This window comes from Ptychodera flava, chromosome 4 (genome assembly GCF_041260155.1).
Source record: "Ptychodera flava strain L36383 chromosome 4, AS_Pfla_20210202, whole genome shotgun sequence".
Lineage (NCBI taxonomy): Eukaryota > Metazoa > Hemichordata > Enteropneusta > Ptychoderidae > Ptychodera > Ptychodera flava.
In genome coordinates, this window is record NC_091931.1 from 49,135,308 (window position 1) to 49,160,336 (window position 25,029).

At 37.7% G+C, this 25,029-nt stretch overlaps 3 protein-coding genes across 3 annotated transcripts in view; all 3 read left to right on the plus strand.

Annotated features, from left to right (window-relative positions):
- LOC139132055 (inverted formin-2-like) overlaps positions 1–8,907 on the plus strand; it is a 32,467-nt gene extending 23,560 nt beyond the window's left edge. The window contains exon 16 of the mRNA XM_070698443.1: positions 7,696–8,907. Within this exon, the coding sequence (XP_070554544.1) occupies positions 7,696–7,773 (78 nt within the window). The 3' untranslated portion in view covers positions 7,774–8,907. The remainder of the gene's footprint in view (positions 1–7,695) is intronic.
- Positions 8,908–13,046: 4,139 nt separating this feature from the next.
- On the plus strand, positions 13,047–17,972 carry LOC139132313 (inverted formin-2-like). The gene is made up of 8 exons (XM_070698703.1): positions 13,047–13,470; positions 14,622–14,737; positions 14,865–14,959; positions 15,303–15,491; positions 16,006–16,135; positions 16,952–17,417; positions 17,587–17,735; positions 17,943–17,972. Exons 1-8 carry the CDS (start codon positions 13,047–13,049, stop codon positions 17,970–17,972), a joined length of 1,599 nt encoding a protein of 532 aa, XP_070554804.1.
- A 995-nt stretch (positions 17,973–18,967) lies between these two features.
- On the plus strand, positions 18,968–24,409 carry LOC139132059 (inverted formin-2-like). Its single transcript, XM_070698449.1, has 7 exons — positions 18,968–19,062; positions 19,372–19,442; positions 19,865–20,037; positions 20,598–20,718; positions 21,243–21,407; positions 21,935–22,048; positions 22,676–24,409. Exons 1-7 carry the CDS (start codon positions 18,984–18,986, stop codon positions 22,739–22,741), a joined length of 789 nt encoding a protein of 262 aa, XP_070554550.1. The 5' UTR covers positions 18,968–18,983; the 3' UTR covers positions 22,742–24,409.
- Positions 24,410–25,029: the final 620 nt, after the last annotated feature.

A 25,029-nucleotide genomic window follows, 5' to 3' on the forward strand; every position in this document is an offset into this window, starting at 1 on the left:
GTACCGTGGACGAAAACGACAATTCTCCGCGCCGTGTCAATATCTCAGCACTGTGTAAAAATCTCCGCGCTGAAGGAAATTTATCTCCGTGCTGTGTAATCTCCCCGATGTCGGAAATTCTCCGCGCTGTTGAAGGGAAACCTAAGTCTTGGGAGTGTCACCATTTATCCCTTGTAAAATCCACCTTGAATAAAATGCAGCTCAAACTTGCCACATGTTTGCACCCGCTAGCGACTGCGGCGCGACGAAGGAGACTTTGAAGTAGACGACATTTACGAAAATAAACTCGAAATCCCATGGGCGCGAAAGGGCTCATGGGAGGAGCGTGCGTGACGTCATCGGCGATACATGAGCGTGTGTGACAGTAAAAAAAACAGAGGATAAAAACTGCAGCAAGTTTAAACAAATGCAGTAAAATACTGATCGACCAGCGGGAAATAAAACACTTGCAAAGCACAGAGAATAAAAACGCAGACGTTTCGAGTGCGACTCTGACGAAGGGTCGCACCCGAAACGTCTGCGTTTTTATTCTCTGTGCTTTGCAAGTGTTTTACTTCCCGCTGGTCGGTCAGTATTTTGCTGTATTTGTTTTAACTTGTTGCAGTTTTTATCCTCTGCGTTTTAGCAAGGATTATCTCTCGTTGGTCGACCTAATTTTTTTACTGTATTATTTTTCTCTTGCTGCAGTTTTAGCCCTCTTTTGAGGTCGTTTGTAATTTTTATCGTGTGTGACAGCTTACCGTAGCATTGGACTCGGAGTCTATGACTGTCTAGTGCAGTTCTGCATGTTACAACTTTTTAATGCTCAGTAGAATGAAAAATGAATTAAGTGCAGTTGGGTATAAAAACGACTAAAGGAAGAACAAAAACGGTGTTAGTTTTTACCGTTTTCCCACAGAGCAGCTCCTTCGAAGACAGTGGCTAAAGAAAGTCCGGCGAGTCGGAGGTAGGGCCTAAAATGTTAAAAACTGTCAAGATACTAAGTTATGTTCTGCACCTTTCAAAGGTCTGCAAAATCGCCGATATAAACCGATAAATATGGGCAATTTCGGGACTACACCTCAGCCTAGAACGACTTCTTGCCTATCGTTTCTTGGCACGCTGAGAAATAGCTGATATTTACCCTATAAATATCGGCAATTCCGAGACTCTAATATCGATACCAGACGATCATACTAGATTTCCTTGCACTGTGTCTCGGCACGCCGAGTCTTCAAAATCACCAATATTAACCCGATAAATAAGGCGATTTCGGACTTTAACTCTGATACTAGACGATACTTTGTCAAATCGTGGGTAAATATCCAATGTATATCGGAGATTTAACCACCTAAGGGAGCATTTTGTTTTTACGGGGAGGGGGTCGGAGGAATTTGAGGGACAAATGAAAATGTAAGCTACCCCCCCCTCCAAATCAAATTTCTAAAATTTAACCCCCCCCCCCCTCAATTCATCAATTGTAAAATGTGACCCCTCAAAAAATCATCAGATTTGATTCATTAAACCTTCGCACCCTATGGCCCTGGGCTGAAAAATTAGGCCCTTCAAAAGTGTTTGCAAGAAAAAGAGCTACCCACCCCTTGAATTTTCATGCACAAAAAATAGCGACCATCCCCCAGATGTCACAGTCCGTATCAATAATATCTTAATTGAATTATAATTTCCCATTTGACCTTTGACCTTTCAAAGAATCCTTTTTTAACTTTACAAATAATCACTGGGTTAAATTGGTTTTTCAGATCTGCTCCTTTAAATATAATATTCTCGTATAAATTGTCAAACTTTGTTAAAACACTGATTTTAATAGCTAGTTTTGTATAATTGTAAAAAATATATTCAAAGTTTCCTCACATACCACAATTTAAAGAGAATCAACATTTTTGGTGACGTTCCAAAATCAAATTTCTTGCACACACATGAACTTGTAATCGCCCTAGTCTAATCAAGAACGTTAATGTCAATAATCAAGAGTCTATAAAAACACAGATTTAGCTAGTTTTGTATTTAAAGGAAATTATTCATAGCTTCTCATAGACCATGAGAGAAAATGCCGAGAGAGTTTGACCGGTTGACCTCGCTGTTAATTTTATGCAGGAAATTACAATAACAATGCTTGGTCGAATGACGCAGTGCCTTGAGGGTGGGATCGCCAGTGGTATAGGGGGAGGAGTACCTTCCCGATGGTGATAAGTGGTGCGGATTACCGTCGCCTAGGTGACTGGCGTTGCAAATACCTGGACTGAACCCACGCGAGGACTGAACCATTTGGTGTTTTTGGGTGTCGATGGTACTTTGACAATAAAAGTAAAGATGCACAGATATCGAGTTTATTGTCTTGTTTATGAGCGGCCAGTATTTCCAACAGCATGAATTACGTGCATTTGCCCTAGAAGAAATAAATAATTTCGAATAAAACATCGCGAATATAACCACATTCCTTAAGCTCGACGTACCCCAAAGAACCATGAAATCGCCCGACTTTCGATTGAAGAGATGAGTTTTGCCAAACCGCGTATACAGAAAAAGTGGCAGATGACTTTATTTTTAGAATCATAGACAGTATAGCGAGATGTAAAAAATGTGAAAGAGGCTCCCCATCTAACTATCCTAAATGTTTTTGTGTCGAGTTTGTGTTTGATTCGTTTCGAAAATGTATTCCTACATTCTTATCCGATTGTGTGTGTTAATAAAAATGTTTGTTTCGCTTTGGATATTTGTAGAGAAGTTTGGATTAGTGTGTACGGTAATGTTTTGTTTGTGTGGGGAAAGCTTATGGCGAGACGCAGCCGGACCTATGTTGTTACAAAAGTTGATAGAGTCGCCCTTTGACGCTTGCGTTTCGAAACCCGGTTGTGGTTTCTCATCAGTCGCGGTGTAGATTCTTTCCTTAGTTTGTGTTTGTGAAAATTTATTTTAATGCATTTTAGTGGTCTTGCTTTTCGATTAGCGAGGCAAGTATATTAATTTTTGGTCACGTTGTGAGTCCGTTTGGTGGTATACTTCGGTAAATTTTGTTTTGACTGGTGTGTCTTTTAGATTTTTGCGGAGGTTTGTGAATTTTTAGGCAATAAGTACCACTGGGGGTAGGGATTTTATGTTTATTGGATCAAGATACTCACAAGTATCCTGGTTGATGTGCTTGTTCTCGTACATTTTGATTCATAGTTCGTTTACTTTGTTTACTGTTTGTTCTGGCTTGTTGTGTATAATACTGAGTGTTGCGTAATTGCCTTTCGCATTCGAGTACGTAATCGTTTGTGTTGACAATGACGAAAACCCGACCCTTGTCGAGGGTTTTTTTTCCCGAAATTTGTCTATTGTTTGCAAGCTGGTTTATCGCGATTCTTTTAGCACGCGACATGTTTTGTTTCCTTGTTTGAAAGGGTATCTCTAGAAGTGCGAGTTTAGCAGCTTCAGATAGCTTTCAAGTTTTTGGTGTTTGTTGTTTGTGGAGCCCAATTTTGTGTTGTTGCGATTGTTTGTGTCTCACGATGTAGCGTAGTCACATTTTACGACTTTATTTGTTGAAATCCTGAGGTGGTTTTATTCTGTTTGGTTTTGTTGGCGTCCGAATTAATTTTAAGGCCTTTGCCTAGTACTATTTTTCGGAGTTTCATAGTTTGAGCGATGATAGGTTGTTGTTGAATTTCATGTTGTTGTCGGCTTTTCTTTGGAAATAGCTGATTTATTTCCACGGCCATTTTTTCTGTCACATTATTTTTATGTGTACGATTTTTGTTATTTCTTTTAAGTGTTTGTGTGTTCTATGTCATTTTATGGGTTTTTTTGGGGTAGTTCTCTTTTTGGAGTGTTTGGTGGCCCTAAAAAGGGCCGCTTGGTATGGGTTTTTGTTAGCGATTGGCGCGTTTGTTTTGGCGATGAGCCTATAGCATTTTTATGCTTCTTTTCGCCGATTCGATGTGCTTGGTAAGTAGGTGTTTACCGCCTTCTTGTCACTGTGTGTGCGTACATGGACAGTCTGCATAGCCCTTGAATGTGGTCTCGATTTTGATCAAACCATGGAGGTACCTCCATGATCAAACTTACAATTTAGGAGTATATATCAAAACTGATAAATGATTTATGTTTTCACATGGGTTCACAAAAAGTTTCGCCCCGGTGTTCATTTTTGGCCCAGGAATTCCATCTACCCACCCTTTACAGAGTAGTAAGCTTATGGGGCAAGTAAATATGGATGCGCCGGTGCGATTCAACGATCAACCTCTATATCGCATCGAAAGTCAACAATTTTACGGCACGGACTATGATTTTATAAGTTTATACACAGTCCCTCGTGGATAGAGAGACTGTGGTTTATATAAAAATTATAAGGCGCGGGGTATTATATATTGACTGATTACTGTAGCTATAGATAGGCTACATTCAGGACGGGCAGCGACGGGCAGTAATTAGTAGGCAAAACCACGGTCCCTCCACAGAGGGACCGTGGCAAAACAGGTGGTTTTCACCGTGGGCAGAACTCGGTGCAATGATACTGAACATTAATAGTTAGCCTGTCACCTTGAAGGTAATGCTGTAGGTGAAACAAGTAAGCTTACTTCAAACGCACGATGGTACAAACATTCCTACCTCCATGGTACAAACAACACCACAAGTGAAACGTACACATAGAAATACACGCGTTCCTACGTTGTGCCCACCCGGGCCACGCGATTAAAATATGACTGATACTGCTGGATAGTGTTAATTGGGTCGGTAAACAGTCAGTTTAATTGACTACCTGGGTGATTGGCAGGTCGTGTCCAACGACGCATATGCAAAGCAGGCCAAAAGACAAAAGCCCCCAAAGTTATTGACAGCTGGCCAGGGGTCACCATGAATACGTAATGAAGCTTCACTACGCAGAAACTGCGTAGTCAAGCCCTTCTTAACCGGTCAAACTCTCTCGGCATTTTCCGGCATGCTACTCATAGATTTTGTATGAAGGACCAAGTAACATTTCTGTGAAATTCAAAAGTCAAATTTTTTCCATAACTCCGTACAAACCTTTGTAAAATTTGACCCCCTTCCAATCATTGATTGCAAAATTTGACCCCCCTTGAAAACGGTTTCGTAAAAGTCAACCCCCCCCCCTGATTTCCACCGACCCCCTCCCTGTAAAAAACGAATGCTCCTTAACAGATCTGACCACCCGACTACCTCTGTCCGACTCTTAGTTCAAAAATAGCATCCATGGCCGGTAGTTAAGAATCCTGCATGTTTTACATTATTAAATTTATTCATGCAAGAAATACATTTTTACATTTAAAGCATTTTTTCATTAAATGTCCACACGAAACTTCATAAACATAATTACTAGCGGGACTTCGTTGAAAGGATCGATCGGATTACATCGTGAGTTTCCGGGAGGGCCTTGCACGAAATACATTCTTTACATGTAAGCTTTAAAAAAAATTACTTGACGATCGGGACTGGGACAGAGGACCGATCGGACATCATCGGGAGTTTTGGCTGGTCTTCCACGAAATACATTATTTACAGCGATAGACGATACTCATAACTGAATTGTCCATATCGCGGGTAAATATCCAATATAAGCTTATATCGAAGATTTCATCACTTTACAGATCTGAGCAAGCACGACTTCCTCAGTTCGACCCCAACTTCGAAAAACGGACGTTACTACAGATTTTTCAAATCGCGGTAAATACTTGCTGATATATATCGGAGATTTCGCAACCTTAAAGATCTGGCCAAGCTCGCGCGAAAAACCAGCCTATCAAACAAATGAACATAGCGATGTAACAGTCTATAATTAACATTATTTCTAACAACCACTCGGCTATTTACTATCGATGATGAACATTTTCTATCCTGTAAATATTTTTCTTTTTTCTCATCAGATTTGTTACATATTTCATAATTTTCTCTGGTTGCACTCCTCGATGAACGTCGACTTTAGAAGTTCGATATCGCGATGCTCTTTTGTTCATGTTGTTTGCAGGGCTGGTTTTCGCCCGAGTGCTCATGAGTTGAATCAGATTACAACCATATCTCAGTAATAGATAGCGAAGCCACTGCAGTGAACTGCTCGAAAAAGTAGATCAATGCAAGTTTTGGATTCAAAATCGGCTGTTTCGGCGGAGAAACTGCGGGCCGTATTTCTGAGGTGCTACCAGCGATTTTGTCTATGGCAGTCAGCCGGGCTATGGTGGGAGTTTGAATGTTGAATGTTGAGTTGTATAGTTGAAAATTGGGAGTTCGAATATTGGCCTTGATTACGCGCCATATACGTACAGCTACCCTGTATCCCGCACACGAGTACGCGGGTGCTGCCAATGAAAGCCGGTCAACAGCTGCAGCTGCGACCGGCCGCCCGTGCTGGGTGATCTCATTACCGTGCTCGAGCTTGACTGGTACATTTTATAACAAGCGAAATTTTAGATTTTTTAAAATCTTGATGGTCGTAATGTGACGTTCATAAAATAATTTGTATATATATGACATCTTTAACAATTTGAAAAAATGAAAGATTAAAGTTGGTGCTGTTGGTGCAAAGCCTTTTTAGCAACATGATTGCCATGTATTCTGCCCAGTTTCCATCAAATTAACGATAGAGGGCGCTTTGGGTCAAACTCTGGGTCAAACCAGGGTCAAACTCACATGCAAGAAGGGTACCTTATCGAATATTATATTTGTGTAGGCCAGAAGGAATAAAAGCAATGTGCCCAATGATATAGTTGGCACGATGATAGCCCAGAACAGCTGAAAGATGACACATCACCTGGACGTGATTGGTCACGCTAAAAAGACGTTTTGACTTATTTGATTTAAAGACTGGTGCCGTTCTATTGATATATATAAAAAGAAGGATATCGTGCATCTGCCTTCTGTTTTATTCACTGTGAACGTTTGAGGACTGGGGCATTGTCACGACTCAGATCATCAAAATTTCAAATCGAAAATGTCAAAACAAGTGTTTTAGAATATGATATATCAAGAATCACGACATCAGAAGGAGTGGACGTAATTTGTCACGGATTAAAAAATGTCCTCCCGTACTTCATGCAGACTCGTGTACAGCACAATTGTTTATGTAAGTGAAGCCTGGTTCATTTTATGTAGAATGCGCCTCGGGATAGATATTCGGACTCTCAAACGTTTTACGATTGTTTTCTGATCTACCACTTGTGGGGGCTCATTTAAAACTTTGGGAGTATGGAAACATTTTACCGTAGCAGTATTTCGAAAACCAAAAATGTTGATTTCCCTATAGAATGAACACAGGTATGGTGGCCATTTTAAATTTCAAATATCGGCAAATGTCAAGATTTAGTACCAAACTTTGCACCATATCCCTTAATTTTTATTCTTGAATCGATAAGAGTATGGGTGAGAGTTTCATTGATTCAATTTTAAACAGAAGTTTAATTATTTCTCTTTCGAGACGCTTACTACCATAAAGATAATCTATTTCTTTGCAAATATACTCCACAAACATGGTTTATATCTTTCAACATACCGTGAAGAAATAAGCAATCAGCTTAAATCATTAAAAGGGAAATGTTTCTTGTAAACGTTCATTTCAACCAAGTCTATGACCTTAATACACAAAGTTGATGATGGTTTTTGATGATGGTTTTTTGCGTTCACTCTGATCATTTTTGGTTCTTTAATTCAAGAGACATTAGATGCGTGTTCTTACATTTTGCCATGTTTCCTTGGAATATGCAGGGATTCCAAACCAGCAAGAAAAGACATCTGCAGGCTGACGGAGATCTTCCCCCTAGTCAACTGTCGAGAGACATATGAAAACGTGTTAGAACGCCGGAGATTTCTTTCAACGGCAGTGAATCGAAAACCATGAAATAGCGTGGCAATTTGAGTCAGGAACAAAGATGCAATTATAAATGATAACAAGGATGTTAATAAAATGAATCTATATTAGTGAATAGTGACGGAAAAATTGTTATAAAGATTTTGATTCCTTCCTGTAACCGAGAAATGCTGTTGTTCATAGTTTACTTTGTTGGATCATTGTACTGATAAAAGTAATCAGAAGAGTCTTTTTTCAACCAAATATTTTAGTGGTAGCAAAACACTCTGACTGCGCTATTCTTCGACGTCAGCCAATAGACAATACAGTTACAAATGTAATCTCTTCACAATATCAGCGGTAATACCAGGCTTTGTCACTCTGGTGGTAAAAGTTTTAGTCTCAGTTACTTTTATGATTCATCGATGCTTTTGTCATTAATATCAGGAACAATTTATTGTTATTCCAAAATATAAACATGGACAGAAACACAATGTTGCACTTGTCAACTCAGCTTGTATATGAGTAGATTGCATTGTTATTGTTGACGAGTGAATTCTGATCCGGACTAGAATTCCATGTAAACAATAAACAGTGAATTTTACACATACAGATGTTATAGATTTTCTTCAACAAAATAGATAATTTGTGTTTCAACATGCCTTGGGGAGAAAAACAAAGAGTTTATGATTATTTTAAAAACTAGTTTTTTTTAAAAAAACTCCCTCGCAATGTACCTAACATAAAATTCCACATCAAAAAATTGTCATCATTATCGTAACGAGACTACAGTATACTCTTGCGAGAATATTTCATACTCCACTCAGTTATACCTGTTGTCTTAATTTTAATTGCATACCTCTTAGTTATATATGTAATATAATCAAGTTTATGTAGAAGCACATGAATATACGGAAAATATATAGTTTGCATGCAGGCATTCAAGAAATAAAGCAAATTGCAACCATTTTATACAGTAAATTACACAGCTGTTTGTGTCGTATATATAACTCTACAGTTAAGATGTCTGGAAAAAGCAATAGCTATTTTTTGCAATAAAATACATCGGAACCAAATGTGCTCGTTCTGTTTTATATCATGCCAAAACTTGAATCTGATTAAAAACAGTTAAAAGACATGCTCTGTTGATATCTTCAATTTATTGTGTTCACGTCTTTCACAGCTGCTGTCTCCGCCTAACTACGAATATAAACGGCCGGAGGACAGTGCCATGGCAAGGGTATACACATGTTCACACGGTTTTGACCCAATTTCCAGCCTCATATAGACTTTTCATCGACGAAATGTTGATAAAATATTGACTTTTGAACACAATTTCGCAATATTTGTTGTCACTGTAGATTTTAATCTTATATTTGACAATTTCACATACAGTTTGTCCAATATCTAATTCGCTGTTTTTGCATTTAATCTTAAAATAATCGCAATCATACCAATCCATAATCCAATAGCACTAGGTCAAAATTTGTAAGACAATAGTTGTAAACATAGACACAAAACAGCACAGAACAGACAGTAAATACACGGTACAAACAAAGTCAAATTCATGAAAGAAAGATATATGGACCTCTGGCCAAAAGACCAAGAAGTGATGTCAGGTGTTTCGAAAATAGTAAGCGCATCCTGCCCCACATGTGGCACCCGCCATATATCAATCTGTAAGTCAGATAGGTAGTGGTCACTAACTAAGGCCCAATGTCACCGATGCCATCAGTGATCATTTGTCGAAGAGAGATATTGTATTTATCTACCAGCTTGCGATACCTGCCAAAAAAGCGTTTGAATGTAGAGACAAGTCTTGCTCTGGTGTAACCTTGATTTAACAGTTTGAAAGAGAGATGGCCATGTCTCTCTACAAAATCACCATATGAACTGCATGCTCTTGCATATCGTATAAGCTGGGAAATGTATACCCCATAAGCAGGTGAGAGTGGAGCTTCTCACTTTTAATTTCTTAATTATATTTTACAGCTCAACATTTACGAATTTATAATTCACTGTGGTTTTCCATTTTAAAAGTCAACATTACGCATTTCTAGTTCACTTTGTTGTTTGTTTGTTGTTTGTTTGTTTGTTGTTGTTTTTTCTTGCACAGCAGTCCGTTTTTCTGACCAGGACATCATCAGAATGATATCAATACTGAAGACAACAAACACCTTTTTCGCATTGTAGAAAGCGATAAACCAGCCCTGACTCGATTCTCGTCTGGTCAAAATAGATAAACAGTTTGTGAATGATTCTGCTAGACCCACATGAAGACTAACATTCCGCACCGAAGGCAGTTAACCTGTTTTTTCCAATTTCCCGTGAATATGTCCACACTCCCCATCGGTAAGAATACATGGGATTTGGCAAAACCATGATGGTGGTGTAAGTATTTATGTACTGGTACACAAAGTACTGTTTATAAATGAGCATTAAAGAAAGAGTATGCAGTTGGAATACGATGTACGATGTTTGTGTGATAAATGTGCTGAAATTCGATGACATGATTCGAATTAAAAAAAAAAACTCCATGTTCTTTACATACTGCATTTTCAGAATCACTATGGGCAAAAAGGGCCCTAAATTGTTCAGTACAGCGCCCCCACCGGACAACGCTTTTGGCTGGTTGCTAGTGACGACAGCGAACATTGTATCAATTTCATTTCAATAAAATATCGATCGAAATCTGCTCGCCTGTCGCTCGTATTTTCAGGTTACGTCATGAATTTTTCCATGGCAGCCCGTATATATTGACTTATGTACCACAAAATCAACGTATCGGTTGTTTTCTTCAACTCAAATTGAATCGAAGACAATTTGTGTAGTTTTGGTGATACTTTTATGTCTCAGCATATTTTGGCGCTCTTTGGACAAGTTTGGCGCCATGCGATCCGCGGGTATGCAACACAACATGTATCAATTCGCAACAAAGAATATCGATCGATAACGTTCACTACACGTTCACAGTGGAGACTCTACACCAGCTCGCTTCCGTTTCGCGTTATTTTTACCAATTTAATGTGATGTTCGTGGTTCATATTCACCCAAATTTTGTATAAAAGACAACGACCTGACAGGTATTTGATCTGTACAATTTAGGAGACACTTGCTGATTGATTTGCGTCAATTTCAGACCCATGTTCTGCACATGTAAACGCCGTCAGATCGCCATATTGTGACGGCAACAGTATATTTTAGTGATCAGAATGAATAGAATGGCAATAAAACAAATTTTACGAAGAAATTCAAAAATCTAAAACGATACGATTTTTGCTTATAAGTCAAAGGATCACCGTGCCAATTTTCATTATCATTGGTTCAGAATTGAAAAATTTGAACCGGCGAGAAGTTTGCAATGTGTTCGGTCGATCGGACGCGCATAAACGCCATTGTTTTCTATGGGAATCGAAATTATTCGGCACATCGTAAAATGAAAAAGACATCTGAAAAAACCCGCCGGACCAAATTTTTCATTTCGCTGTTATTTCTCACAATATTTGAGATTAAGCATCTCATGAAGGTTAACTAAAACTCTATGGTTTTAGTTTTTTAAATTTCCCTCTTGTTTTTATGAAATGACGAGTTTACGATCGTTTGTGCTGTTGGCCGTGTTTTCGCCTATTTTTGCATAGAGTATTTTCGCTTCGGTATTTTAAGAATTCCTTCATGAAATTACTGCCGAAATATCATAATGGACAGAGGAACATATGAGGAAACGGAATCTGCATCTCTTTCCTGAATATTTAGCTGTGCGGCTAGGAAATTCGGCGAAGTTTTCAACATTACGCGGAAGCTTGATTTGGCTCTCTTTACGCTCATTCAGCGTATGTGCGGCAAAAAATTGTCACACTTTGAGTGAACAATATAGAGGCCATTTTGCCCATTTTGCTTTACTATCTGTGCACAGGGGGAAATAGGAGAAAGATATAGAAATTACTGTGTAGATATAGAAATATAGAAATTTAGGAATAGGTCAAAGTGTGTAAATTCTTTGTTTTGTTTCCGCCGCGTGAGTTGGTTTTCAGAGTTTTCTAAAAAGAACAACTTTTTCATCCATAATTTTCAATCGTTACCATATTCTGTCACAAAACCAAACTATACATTTTAGATAACGGCAAAATACTTCTTCATAGCAGACTTGCAGTCAAATTAAAACCACTGAACCATATTGTTGTGTAAAATGGTGCCCCTAGAAACATATAGCAACAAGAATTTGCATGTCAAACAGAGGCAAATAAATTTCGTGTTAATTTTTCTGTGTGTTTGGTTTTGAACCGCTTACCGACCTACTTTTCGAAATTTGAATTGACACAAAGCAAATAATTTACTTACTGTGGCCTGTGATCACCAAGTCCCGTTGAATATTCGTTACAATTTATCTTGATTTTCAACTATCATGATGAACTCGAGACCTCGGCCCTGTAGACAATGCTCCAAATCCCACAGATATCGAATAATAGCAATGTTCTGTATTAGCGCATTAAATGAGTTTTAGTCATCTCTTTGTTTAGTTATAAATAAAGACGAACTTTACTCCCGTATCCATGTCCAGTTGCAGTTGTCCACTTGTGCTCTTCTGTGTGTGGCACTAAAAATATCAAGTTTAATGGTACTGACCCTTTGCAGGGCGAAAGATTATTTGCTATCGGCCAAATAAGGGTAGTTGTCGCAGTATTTTCAGCCCATCATGATATTTCTCGATAGTTATTGATAAAATGTCGACGTGTGTCACTATAGTAAAATTGTTGGCCCAAAGGTCAAAACTAGAGCAAATGTAACCGGTACGGTAATGAAATTAATGAATGATAGTAAAATCTAAATATAACACATCTCGGTAAGTATGGCACCGGCGTGATTGATTTCAGGTTCAAATCTACCTGTTTGTATTTATTTCCTTACTACAGGCGAAACAGACAATTTTCATTATGATTATAATGGCCGATCGTTACAAATAACAAATCGCTGATTGATTCGCAAGTATGAGACTCGATTGAAAACTTTATATGATTGCCTTGATCTGTGAACCCTAGCCTTGAATGTACGAATACATTCAGTGCGCTTTCTGTTCAGTTTTGATGTAACTGCAGGGTTGAAGTACATACTTTAGTTAGAATTAGTGTTTGATGTCATACTTCCCATAAACAGGTGCTTTTGCTTGCTTTTTGTTTCCGCGAACATGCAATACCGTGAAGCCTGTTGGCTGACAATAATAATTATACCTTAGACTTCAGATCACTGGTGACTGCTAGACATATATGCAGCCATGACAGATGGAATTGATTGTCACTTGAAGTTCGTTAAACGAGTGACAAAATCAGAACAGCTGACATCAGAGTTTGAGGAAAGTGATAGTGACAACGTACACGGTAACATCGAAAACGGTGACGCAACGAGCTGTATCAAAGTAATCTGTGAGAGTACATCTCTACAAGACTTTGACAGGCTGAAAACCCGACTGACCAAGTGCACTGCAGAATGGCTGGACCAGTTCCTACAACTAGATGGACTGGGGTTGCTTTTGGAAGCGCTAGAAAAAGTCGGTGACAGGAAACCATTCAAAACTGAGGACGCCTTCCTTCAGTTTGAATGTGTTCAATGTATCAAGGCTGTGCTCAATTCGAAAAATGGTATAGATTTTATCATAGAAAACAGAGAAACCAAGCAACACACCAGAGCATTGGCATTCGGTAAGTTTTTCTTCTAGAAATAGAGGATTTAGAGACGTAGTTGTTAGTGTTTATTATTTTTTGTGTAGATATTCGCTTTGTCACCTTAGTATGCGCCATTATACAGGTCCCCAAATTTTCTTTTTATGATACGATCGCCATGGTACTTTTGACATAATTTTTGTCATATTAATTTGTGTACTTGAAAAGATATATTTTACTGCTCACAGAAATATACTATAGTCGGTCAACTGCTGTGACAGCTCTTCTATCTCTCTACTGTACACACTGGACAGTTAATGACGTAAACAGATAACAAAGTACTGTAAAAACAGTTAAGCTTATCTGAGGGAAGAACCTTTGTACCTCATTGTTCATGGCTGTGTAATCTTCTTTCGCTGTTGTTAAGCAAGAACCTAGCCAAGCATGGGATATTTCGAACTAACTCTAGACAAAGAGAAGTGTTAAGTCTAATTATGCAGTGCGTGCATACGTTCATGTCATGTAAAATGTATAGCCATAGTACCGCAAATGCTCTTTGTATCGCAACAAGCTCATTTTATCGTGTGCCAAGGGATTATGTGGTAGTTAGGGTTCATGTATGGCCCCGATACACAACACTGCATCGGTAACATTCTCTTGTCTAGCCTGATTCGAAGACTTGACACGTCATCGAATGACAAAGTTGAGTGTCACTTACCATTCCCTGGTAAATACTTATCCCATCAATACTCATTCCATTAAAATCTCGACGTGAATAAACAACTTAGAAGAAATTTTGGCTACAAACCATGACCAACAACCTTCAGGTGTGTCATGGGTAATGCCAATCTGCAACTGTAACAGAATCTGTCACCACCATAATCATGTTGTGAAGTATATCGAATGTACGCATAATTCTGTTTAAAATTAGCAAAACATGCATCACAAGACGGACATAGGGAAAGCAGAGGACGGACATAGGGAAAGCAGAGAAACTGGCAAACATTTGTTTCATGGTGTACGAACAAAACTTTTCTATAAGGTGCATATGATTGACTACGTAATTTCATTAAATCCTTTCACATCTTATCGTGATACCTTAAAACGTTTGCACTGTTACTCTCCATGATAGGTTACAACTTTCAATAATTTTAGTATATTGGCCATTACTACTCGGACATTGTTTTTAGCTTTGGATTCTCTACATTTGCCTACAAAGAAGATAGTCTTTGAAGTCTTATCAGCTCTATCTCTATTCTCTGCCGATGGTTGTGGCATGGCCATAGATGCACTAGAATTCTACAAGGTAATAGGATTGATTTTTGGTAGCTTCTAACACTGCAGCCATACAAAACATTCAAAATAAATCAGCGTTACCTGAGCCACATAGAACTGAAACTTATTATAAGCGGTGAATGACCTTTCCCGTGCAGATTCTAGTTACAGAGATATGCTATGATATCATCGAAGTTGCACGTGATATTTTAGACGCAATGTCTTTAAGTCTTCAATCACGGTGGCCAGCTAGGTGAGATTTACCATCGTGTGTTTTAAGAAGTTTAATAACGTTATCCCAGTGTGAAATATGTTTCAATCGTTTGGTACACGAAAAAAAGATGTCTTAAGCGTAAAACATAAATTTTCGGGTGTATTTGTCTTTTCAACTGTTCTGTTACGTCACCAATAGCCATTTTACTAGTGATGAATAAACAGTGCTAACCATCTACATTTGGTTGAACCAAGTGCTTCTATGAATTGTTTTCAGAAGTTCAGAATTTTGATAATTAATATAATTGCTATGGATAGCACAGTCAATGCGACACCAACTAATCATGATCTCCGTCTTTCAATGCGCTCCTTACACACAAAAGGAAAAATCAGAGATACCGTTTCAGCATTGTCATCAATGAACTGAAGTCCTCCGAAAATCTGTTGTACACGACAACACTGATAGGATTCATTAACAGTTTGTTGGATGCAAACGATGATGCCAAGGAAAGACGTCGGTTGCGGAATGAATTCATTGGACTCGGATTATTGGATATCATGGGACCTCTACGGTAAGTCGTTGTAAACTACGTTCATTCAATATCGATTTAGCCAAATGACTTTCGGAAAAAAATTACAATTACCACCTACAAAGTTGATTTTAATGAATTACAATCCATTCATTCCGACTGAAATAACTACAAATGGACTAACAGCAAGAGTGGTGAAATCGAAGTTCTTGGTACAATCCTGGATCGGAAAAGTTTGCACGTCGTAAAACTTTGATTTCACTCTCTGGGTAATAGTAGGTTAAAATCAGTAATACACTTTCTAAATTTTTTATATGATTACACTGTATATATATATCGTGCAATTTTTTATGCGACCGACGGATCTAACTCAAAGACTTTTACATCGATTCCTCGGAAGTTCTCATCAGCTGCTTGAGATGAAAATGATTGTTTGTGAACGACAGAACTACTGAAAGAAATCCCATCGCAAAACGTAGGTTTTAGAAGTATAGCAACAGAAGTTGTGTGAATCTCAAACTTGTCCGTGAACTTGCATTTTGTTGACAAATTGTAGACGCATGGAGAACGATGAACTTGATATACAACTGAAGGTTTTCGATGAACGTAAAGCCATGGATGATGATGGTGATGACGGAGTTGATATAAACAGTCCAATTGACGTCTTCCATGCTGTTTTCAACAAGGTAAACGATCTTACCTACTAGAATTTTGTATGATATTATATTATAGCTTTGTCAATAATAGTGAATTTTGTGACGTCATCCCCAAGATTATTGACTGATGATGTATCCGATCATCCGGTATTGTGGCCAAAGATGCTTTCTACGCCTACAAATTCACTGGCATTGCCAAATCTATATAATAATAGCAATAATGTACCCCCTCTCGGCCCATAACGGACTCAAGCAAACTTTCAATTCCGTAATGTACTCGGCTTCACCTCGTACATTATGTCGTGCAAAACATTGTTTTCGTAAATTATGGGCCGAGAGGGGTTACATTATGGTGAACAATTACTGATGGGGAATTTAAAAGTCTTTGAAATACCGTGATATTCTCCCAACCGATGACATCAATGTAAAGTTAAAGTCTGAAGCAGCAGTATGTTTTTTCAAGAACGATAACTTCATTGAGCGATATTAAAAGCAGCCAAAACAAAATGGACGATTCCTTTGATTTGGGCAACATTTACACATGTGAGTTAAAAACATAGAGACCTTCCGATCAACTTTCCTGCCCTCTCATCTTATGACAGCCCCGCCATGAACTGTTTAAGCGGTTTCAACCATCATGTACAGGGTTTGTGATTGTAATGCCTGGAAAAATTACAGTAATTTATTTTCGTAGATTGATATGTTAATATTAAAAACGAACCAAGCCCGATGGCGTCAATTATTTTATTACGCAAATACACGTTTTCTATTTACCTATTACGAAGAAGTTTCTTCAAAATAATTGGTTGACGACAAAATATTCCTTACGTTTTTTTTTCATATTAGGTGAGTGACTCTCCACAAGGGATGTCGCTGTTGTCGATTCTACAGCATTTCCTGCAACTTGAACCTGAAAGCCCCGTGTCGGATACAATCTGGCAGACGACTGAAAAATTCCTTCGCCGTGCGACTGTCCTTGAAAACGCAGAGCAGATCGACGAACTTGTAAAAGTTGATGAGGGAGGAAGCAAAGGAATTAACTTGAATAAAAACAAGTTGGCTTCTGTGACAGTTTCATCAGAATATTCACCATCACACCCAGAAAAATCAACTCAATCGCCGCCTCCACCACCGCCGCCGCCGCCGCCATCATCATCCCCACCACCACCACCACCACCACCACCACCACCACCACCACCGGATAGTGGAACAGCGCCCTCTCCCATGCCAACTAGTGGGGGACGTCATCCTCGGTTCAAACTGAAAACCCTGCATTGGGCCAGAATACCGCCAAATAAAATTCAGTGCACAGGTGAGGTTAAGCCGCAATTTCTAATAGTGTTATCTAAGTGTGCTAGTGCTTTAATTTGAATTGTCCCATGTAAACAAACAATGTCCCGTTTTTTAATGTTTTACGATATTCAACTTATATTTCACGTGTTTTTAATGCGAGCCTCCGTTTTCGTTTTCTTTATAAACAGATGACAATATATGGCAAAAACTATCAAAGGCAAGTCCTTCGTTGAACATGCTTCCAGAATATGACGAACTGGAAGATCTATTCTGTCTTGCTGGGGACAGAACGGATGGTGGGAAGTCTAAACCAAACCCAGAAAAGGTTGAAAAGCCAGTAAGACATTTACAATTACAGCTATTTGTTAGAAAGGTACAATTATTCTGATAAATAATCGCTGTGCATGCAATAAGCGATATATTACACCAAATCTTTCGATCATAAGAAAACTGAAAGAATTGTTTGACCGTCGAACCTGGTGAAACAGGGAAACGCTATCGTCCTAACAAAGCTCACATTCTGACACTTGTTCTTCTTTTCAAGTTCACTGTCACCTCTACCTGCAAGATGTAAAGCGAAGTGTTTGAACATATGCCTTCTACAATAAAAAGGTAGATGATACATGCTGTGCAGAAACTGACTGTCTACTAATTGAATTGTATGTCTGATTATATTTACTACAATGGGCACATTTCTTTGTCAGTGTTGAAAATTTTCACTTTACTACAATGTGCTAACTGCATAGAGTGTTTCTTCTACAGATGAGCTTGCAATTGGGTGAAAAATGGTTGCTTAATGTAAACATATGGTTAAAAGGGTTCCGTATGTCAAGTCAAAGAATCGTCGATAAAATAAAGGAGGGCGAAAATGAGGAAATTGAGGTTGAAAAACTGATGGCCCTACAGAAATTACTGCCAAAGGTTTTCCAATCAGAGGTATGTTATAGAAGTTTCAACTTTGATAATTTTAAAACAAGTAAATAGATTTAAGTTCTAGGGGTTGACGTAAATGGAATCAAATGAGAGGGCCATTCTAAGCATTCCTGTTCCTGACTAAATGAAGACGATGTTATCAGGGAGCTTTGGGCAGATACCGGAAATTAAGGTTGTATTACAAGTGTTAGACATGTTCCACTATCAATACCTTTCAACCATGACCTATGTCGTTCCTTATTCTGACACTTCCCTTGGAAACACATGTTCAAATGACATCATGTAGAAATAGGAAAGAAAATGAAGGAATTAAACATTATAGGTTCTCCTTTTCTTTACTCTTTGGCAATTACAGAAGAAGAAACTTACTTCCTTCAACGGAGATAGACAGATGTTAGGCAAGGCTGAAAGGTTTCTGCTTAAAATCCTGGATCTGAAAAAGTAAGTCTGGGAATTTCCTCATTTTTGCATCATAATGCCAGGTTTTTAAACAACAATCGTCGTCTTGATTTCAAGTTAGGTAAACATCGCATTTAAGTGAAGAAAAATGATGGTGACAGTAAGCTGCAGATGTGTCTTGAATACTTACATATTAGACATGATAACAATTTTACAACATTTCATTTTCAGTTATGAGCTGAGGTTAGACTGCATGTTGATGAAAGCAGAGTTTGATAGCAAGTTGAGTTTACTTGAATCCAATCTGTTGTCTTTGATCAAAGGAGGCCACAGTAAGTATAATGGTCTAGTTGTCCTTGTGAGTTGATTCTTTATCCAGGCATTTGCTCCAGTAACCAAGCTTACTTATTGATATTCCTTTTTTTTGTGAGAAAGTGGTTTAAGTTGTATGAAATTATAGGTGTATCATTTTTTCAGCCTGATCAATGCTGGATACTATAGAGAGTAAATGTGCATCACTTGGGACACGATATCATTAGCAAACTGTCGAAATATTTCTCCCCCTCGTATTGTTTCTTACATTCATTCAATACATACTATAATCCTAGAAAAAAACGGGACTTGCAAATTTGTTCCTGTAGGTGTATTAGGGAGCATCGGCCTCCAGAATTTTTTTAACCTCATCCTTGCCATTGGTAATTTCATGAATACAGTAAGTAACATTTTCTTCTTGTATAAGAAACTATTGTATTTAGAGAATTGAGCCGTTTTTTAAAAAAATGACATTATGAGATTTTTTTACTCTTGCAATATAGTATCCGAACAGACAAGCTGTGCCAGTCATAACATGTTAAGTGTGGGAATATCCACGGAAAGGACACTCCGCAAACCGACAGACGCACACTTCACATTAGCATGTACAGCAAGACGTTCCAGTGAAATCAGTGATTAACTTCTTGAGTCACTTAATTGGAGGAAACACAATGAACAAATCAGGCTGATGTTGGTGACATTGAAGAATTGAACATGTCAATAAGTCGAAGATCCTCAATAATTACGTGCAAACAAATAAGCAACGGTTTTGCACAGGTTTTCCCATGGTCTTGAATAACATTTTGTGTAATTTTTCACCAGGGTAGCTATGCTGGAAATGCCAGTGGTTTTGCGGTATCTTTTCTGAACGACCTGAAGGATATCAAAGCCAAGCATCCTAGAGTTACTCTATTGCATCATTTAGTCCGTACCTTTGGTCAAGATAACTCTAAGGCGCTGATACAAGAATTGGAACTAGTCTCCGAAGCGAACAGGTTAGTCTTGGTGGGTTTTTTAAGAGGTTACTTTCAAGTTCAAGGATAATTCGGTGAATGGTAACCTAGGGGCACTGTCATAGGAAAATACATTCATTTGCCGTTCAATGACGAATGTGGTTTGACTGCCATGCCATTTGAAGACAAAATCCAAAATTTGACATTAAAATTATCTTAGAAAGAGATGTCATACAGATATAGTCTAAACTAGAGACTTTGTGACATCGAGGCAGGAGACCATTTTGCCTCCTCACATCTGGCTAAAGGTCACGTGCCCTTGGCCACTTTATTCCTTGTCGGAGCTATAACAAATATGATCATGATATCAGAGTTATCATGCATCAGTTTCGGTCTAATGATGGCTATGTGGCACACTGCGTCATCGACAAGTAACCATTGAATCGTATGGGCCGCGTGACGTTTGATACATGAGGCATGTAATAATCAAAATTATTGTTGCCTGTGTAAGAATAAAAACGAATGCAAATACTTTCACATCGAAAAATTCTTCGGGTTGATGGTATGCAGTTACACAAGGTACACTTTTGCTTCTCTTGAAGACATTGTCTGATGGAGCTGAGAAATGCAGTAGATGTCCTGTCTGAAAGACTTGACAATATTCAGGAGAGGGTATTAAAGTCGGATGAAGATATCAGAGAGCAAATGAGCAATTTCCTTAAAGTAAGTTCAAGGTGTTTATTAGTAAAAGGGGTTCTTGTCACAAACAAAATGGATCACCTATTACAGGCAGTAGTAAGTGGCAGCTTTAAAACTTCATCGTCAAGATTTTACATTCAAACTATTATCATTTCGTGTAAATGCACGCATTGAAGGATGTACGTATAAGAATTATTGACCATAAATGTAATGTCATTAAAGTTTAAAGACTGACATGGGGTGCTTTCTGTTTTATTTGTAGTATGCCACATGACTGAGCTTCTCTAAAGGCGGAAACTTGAATATGAAGCGAAAACTCTTAAATTTACATACTATTCTGTCACAGATGAAACATTTTTAATGCAACAAAAAGCCGTTTCATTTCATGGGTAAAATTAAAAGCATATCTGAGAATCTTGCAAGATATTTTGACCTCCACACATAATAAAGCAATGCAGCCCCGGCCTTTAGACCTAAAGCATGACTTTTTTCGAAGTAACACATTATAGTTTTAAAAAGTAATGAATGTATCCTTTCTCTTTGCCTAGAACGCTTCGCAAAAACGTGACAAGTCAAAGGAAATCTTGCAAGAAGTCGACCAGCTAACAATCAGACTGGCTGAATACCTCTGTGAAGACATGGAAACTTTCACATTGAAGACGTTGTTTTCAACACTTGATAACCTTAGAAGAAGTGTCATACAGTGTCAAGAGGTAAGAGTAGCAGTAAGGAATACATAAGGGTGAAGATACAATATTGATATCGTCAATCATCTTCTAATACTGGTGGGACATTCTGAAAGTTCGAAAAGCTTACAGTCATGTTATAGCGAGCTACCTCAACTTCTATGCAAGTTTCATTTGGGGAGTTCATCTCTTATTTCAGCTTCTAAGTCGGATACTTAGCACTGATATATGATGGCAAAACAACTATTTTCCCGTATCACCTTTTCATATCAGTTGAGGTTTTGTCTTTATAAGGCCGTGTTGATTTTTCAAGTATTTTGATCGCTTGACAAACGATGGCAATAAAATTTGATTCAGTCAGAATCCTTCTGGCGTTATCAAGACCTCAAAAGGCTCATATCTTAAAGCTTTAACGCCCTAACAGGGAAAGTTGAAAAAAACTACCTTGAAAAGCTGCAAAATCAAAATAACCTGCTTAAATGGTCAGGTTTAATGATCATAAATGGTATGCATTAAAAGTGACTTCCACAATGTGAATATTTTTACCTCAAAAGGACAATGAGAAATGGGCAAAGCAAAATGTGGCAGAAAATATGTCTGGGGACGAGGTTGATGCACCAATCAAGGAAACGTGTGTCATCGACATGTTGTTGGATTATATAGCTACGGTAACGTCAATTCTATTTTTTTTTCAAACTCCAGTTGATTGTTATTTAGTAAAATGTCCTCTCGTACTTCATGCAGACTCGTGCACAGCACAATTTATGTAAGTGAAGTCTTGTAAATTTTATATTGATTGTGCCTCGGGGACAGATATTCTGACTCTCAAACGATTGTTTTCTGACCTACCACTTGTGAGGACTCATTTTAAAGCTTTGTAAGAAAACTTTTAACCGTGTAGTTTTTCAAAATCGAAAATTTTAACTTTCCCTATAGAAATAACATAGGTATGGTAGCCATTTTGAATTTCAAATATCGGTAAATGTCAAGATATATTTGTTTCTCTAGTACCAAACTTCGCACCATATCCCTTAATTTTTATTCTTGATTTGGTAAGAGTATTGTTGAAAGTTTCATTGAGCGGAAGTTTATGTCTTTCTCGTTCGAAACGCTTAAATTAAGATTAAATTATCATAAGGGAAATGTTTCTTGTAAATATTCATTCAAACCAAGCCCGTCACCTTATACACAAAATTGATGATGGGTATTTTTGCGTTCACTCTAGTCGTTTTATTCTTTCATTTAAGAGACATTATCTGTTCTTAAATGCTGTCATGTTTCCTCCCAATATGCAGGGATTTCAAACCAGCAAGAAAAGACATCTGCAAGCTGACGGAGATCTTCCCCCTGGTCGACTGTAGAGAGACATATGAGAACGTGTTAGAACGCTTCGAACCAGCAAAAACTGGAGAGTAATTTCATCAGCAGTGAAACGAAAACTATGAAAGAGCGTGGCAGTTTTGGTCAGCAACAAAAATGCAATTATAAGTGATTACAAGGGTGTTAATAAAATGAATCGATATTAGCGGATAGTGGCGAAAAAATTGTTATAAAGGTTCTAATTCCTTCCTGTAACCGAGAAATACTGTTGTTCATTGTTTACTTTGTTGGATCATTGTACTGATAATAGTAAACAGAAGAGTCTTGTTTCAACCGATCTTTTTATTGTAGCAAAACACTCTGACTGCACTATTCTACGAGGTCTGCCATCAGACAGTGTACAAGTGTAGTAACGTCACAACTTGATTATCAGCGGAAATATTATTCTTTGTCACTCTGATGTCAAAAGTTTTAGTCTCAGTTGCAAACAGCTCGTAACGCGAGTTTAGAGGGTCAGTCTTTGTAACTGTTTATGATCCCCATGTCATTAATGTCAGGAACAGTTTAGTTTTTATTCTCCAAAATATGAGGAGCAATACAGTGTTGAGGTCGACCAGTAGTCAATACAGTTATAAATGTAGTAGCGTCACAACTTCTTCATTATGAGAGGAAATATTAGGATTTGTCACTCCGATGTTCAAAGTTTTAATCTCAGTTGTAATCAATCGTAACGCAAGTTTGAAGAGCAAGTAGCTATAACTTTTATGACCACCCCGTTTCGTCATTATTATCAGCAACGGTTTATTGTTTTATTCCCCTAAGTATGAAGAGATACACAGTATTGAGCTTCCATTTCAGATTGTACACGTGTAGACTGCATTTTCATTGTTGAAAAGTGAATTCTGGACCGGACTAGAATTCAAACCTAAACAATAGCAGTCGGTGTTGCATATGTTTTTAAGAAGAAGAAGAACTTACAATTGCCATACAAATCAAAAATATTAAAATAGTCGCCAAAAGTTACAGCAAATGGTCTTTTAAATCACAAGGCACAGTGTTTTGAAATATTTTGAGCTAATATTACAGGGTTGTTGTAGAAATTGCGGTCACTGCAGATGTATTGCAAGCAGTTATCAAAAAAATCAAAAAGTTAATACGTCCTATTATTTAACTAAATAGCTATTAGCTATTAGCTATTTGAGTCTTCATATGAAATTGTATGACTGTAGAAATATACTGTATTCATTAACTTTTTGATTTGAAATATTACATAGTAAGCTTTTTGCTTATAGTCTCTATCCTTATAGAATTTATGTTCGTCATTCAAACCAATGTTTTATTCAGATTCGTCGATCAAGAGCATAGGAAAATGTTCGACAATATTATTTTGAATATTACTAGTTCTCATAACTTGATGTCAAATTAGCAAATTTGTCATTCTTTATGAGACCTCTGACCACGAAATAAGTTACCTAGCTAACATAATCCCCTTCAAAACATTGTCATCATTATGGCAACAGTGTACCCTCGCGAGAATATTTTCATACTCTACAGTTATGCTTATTTACTCGTTCTCTTAATTTTGAATGTATCTCTCTGTATTTTGTTTGTAATGTAATATAGTTTAGGTTGAAGAAATTACAAATAAAGAAAATATGTAGTTTGCAGGCATCTAGGAAATAAAGCAACTTGCAATCATTTTATACAGTAAATTACACAGCTGTCTTTGTCGTTTATTTATCTCTACAGTTAACACTAAATATGCTCGTTCTGCTTTAAATCATGCAAATATTTTCACTCCTGAAAATATAAGATCGCATTCAGACTTATTTCTATGTATAGTTAACTTTAGTTGTAAGAAGTTGTTCAAACGTAAGCTTACCGCTCACAAGTGTTACTTTTGTAACTGCTAGAGGGCGCCATCAAGCTTACGTTGACAGCCAATCCTAATATAAGACCTCAGCTTTCACAGCAACCACGGAATTAGCTCTGGGAATCTGTCCTATGAAACGATTGCTGGATTCTAAATTAACTTCGGGTAATGGATCAAAATTACAACTGTCATATCAAATCGTGCCAGGCTTCACCGAGTCATAAGTCTCTGGTTCGGTTTTAAAGTTGACAATGTACGTATATGATTTGACCTGAGGTTTGAAAATTTAGCATACACTTTGTCCAATTTCTTATTCGCCGTAATCTGAAAATTCACGTATAATTTCTACATTACATTTTACAGTTCAATATTTACGAATTTTAAGCCACTCTCCTACATTCCATTTAAAAAGTCAAAATTACGCATTTATAGTTCACTATTTTTGTTTCTTTATAG

Excerpts from the sequence above, each read along its gene's own strand:
- LOC139132059 (XM_070698449.1), top strand. The coding sequence starts at position 18,984 with ATGTTGATGAAAGCAGAGTTTGATAGCAAGTTGAGTTTACTTGAATCC. Across the intron at positions 19,063-19,371 it reads TTTGATCAAAGGAGGCCACA|GTGTATTAGGGAGCATCGGC; the intron begins GTAAGTATAATG and ends TTGTTCCTGTAG. Across the intron at positions 20,038-20,597 it reads CTAGTCTCCGAAGCGAACAG|ACATTGTCTGATGGAGCTGA; the intron begins GTTAGTCTTGGT and ends CTTCTCTTGAAG.
- LOC139132313 (XM_070698703.1), top strand. The coding sequence starts at position 13,047 with ATGACAGATGGAATTGATTGTCACTTGAAGTTCGTTAAACGAGTGACA. Across the intron at positions 14,738-14,864 it reads ATGCACTAGAATTCTACAAG|ATTCTAGTTACAGAGATATG; the intron begins GTAATAGGATTG and ends TTTCCCGTGCAG. Across the intron at positions 14,960-15,302 it reads CAATCACGGTGGCCAGCTAG|GAAAAATCAGAGATACCGTT; the intron begins GTGAGATTTACC and ends TACACACAAAAG.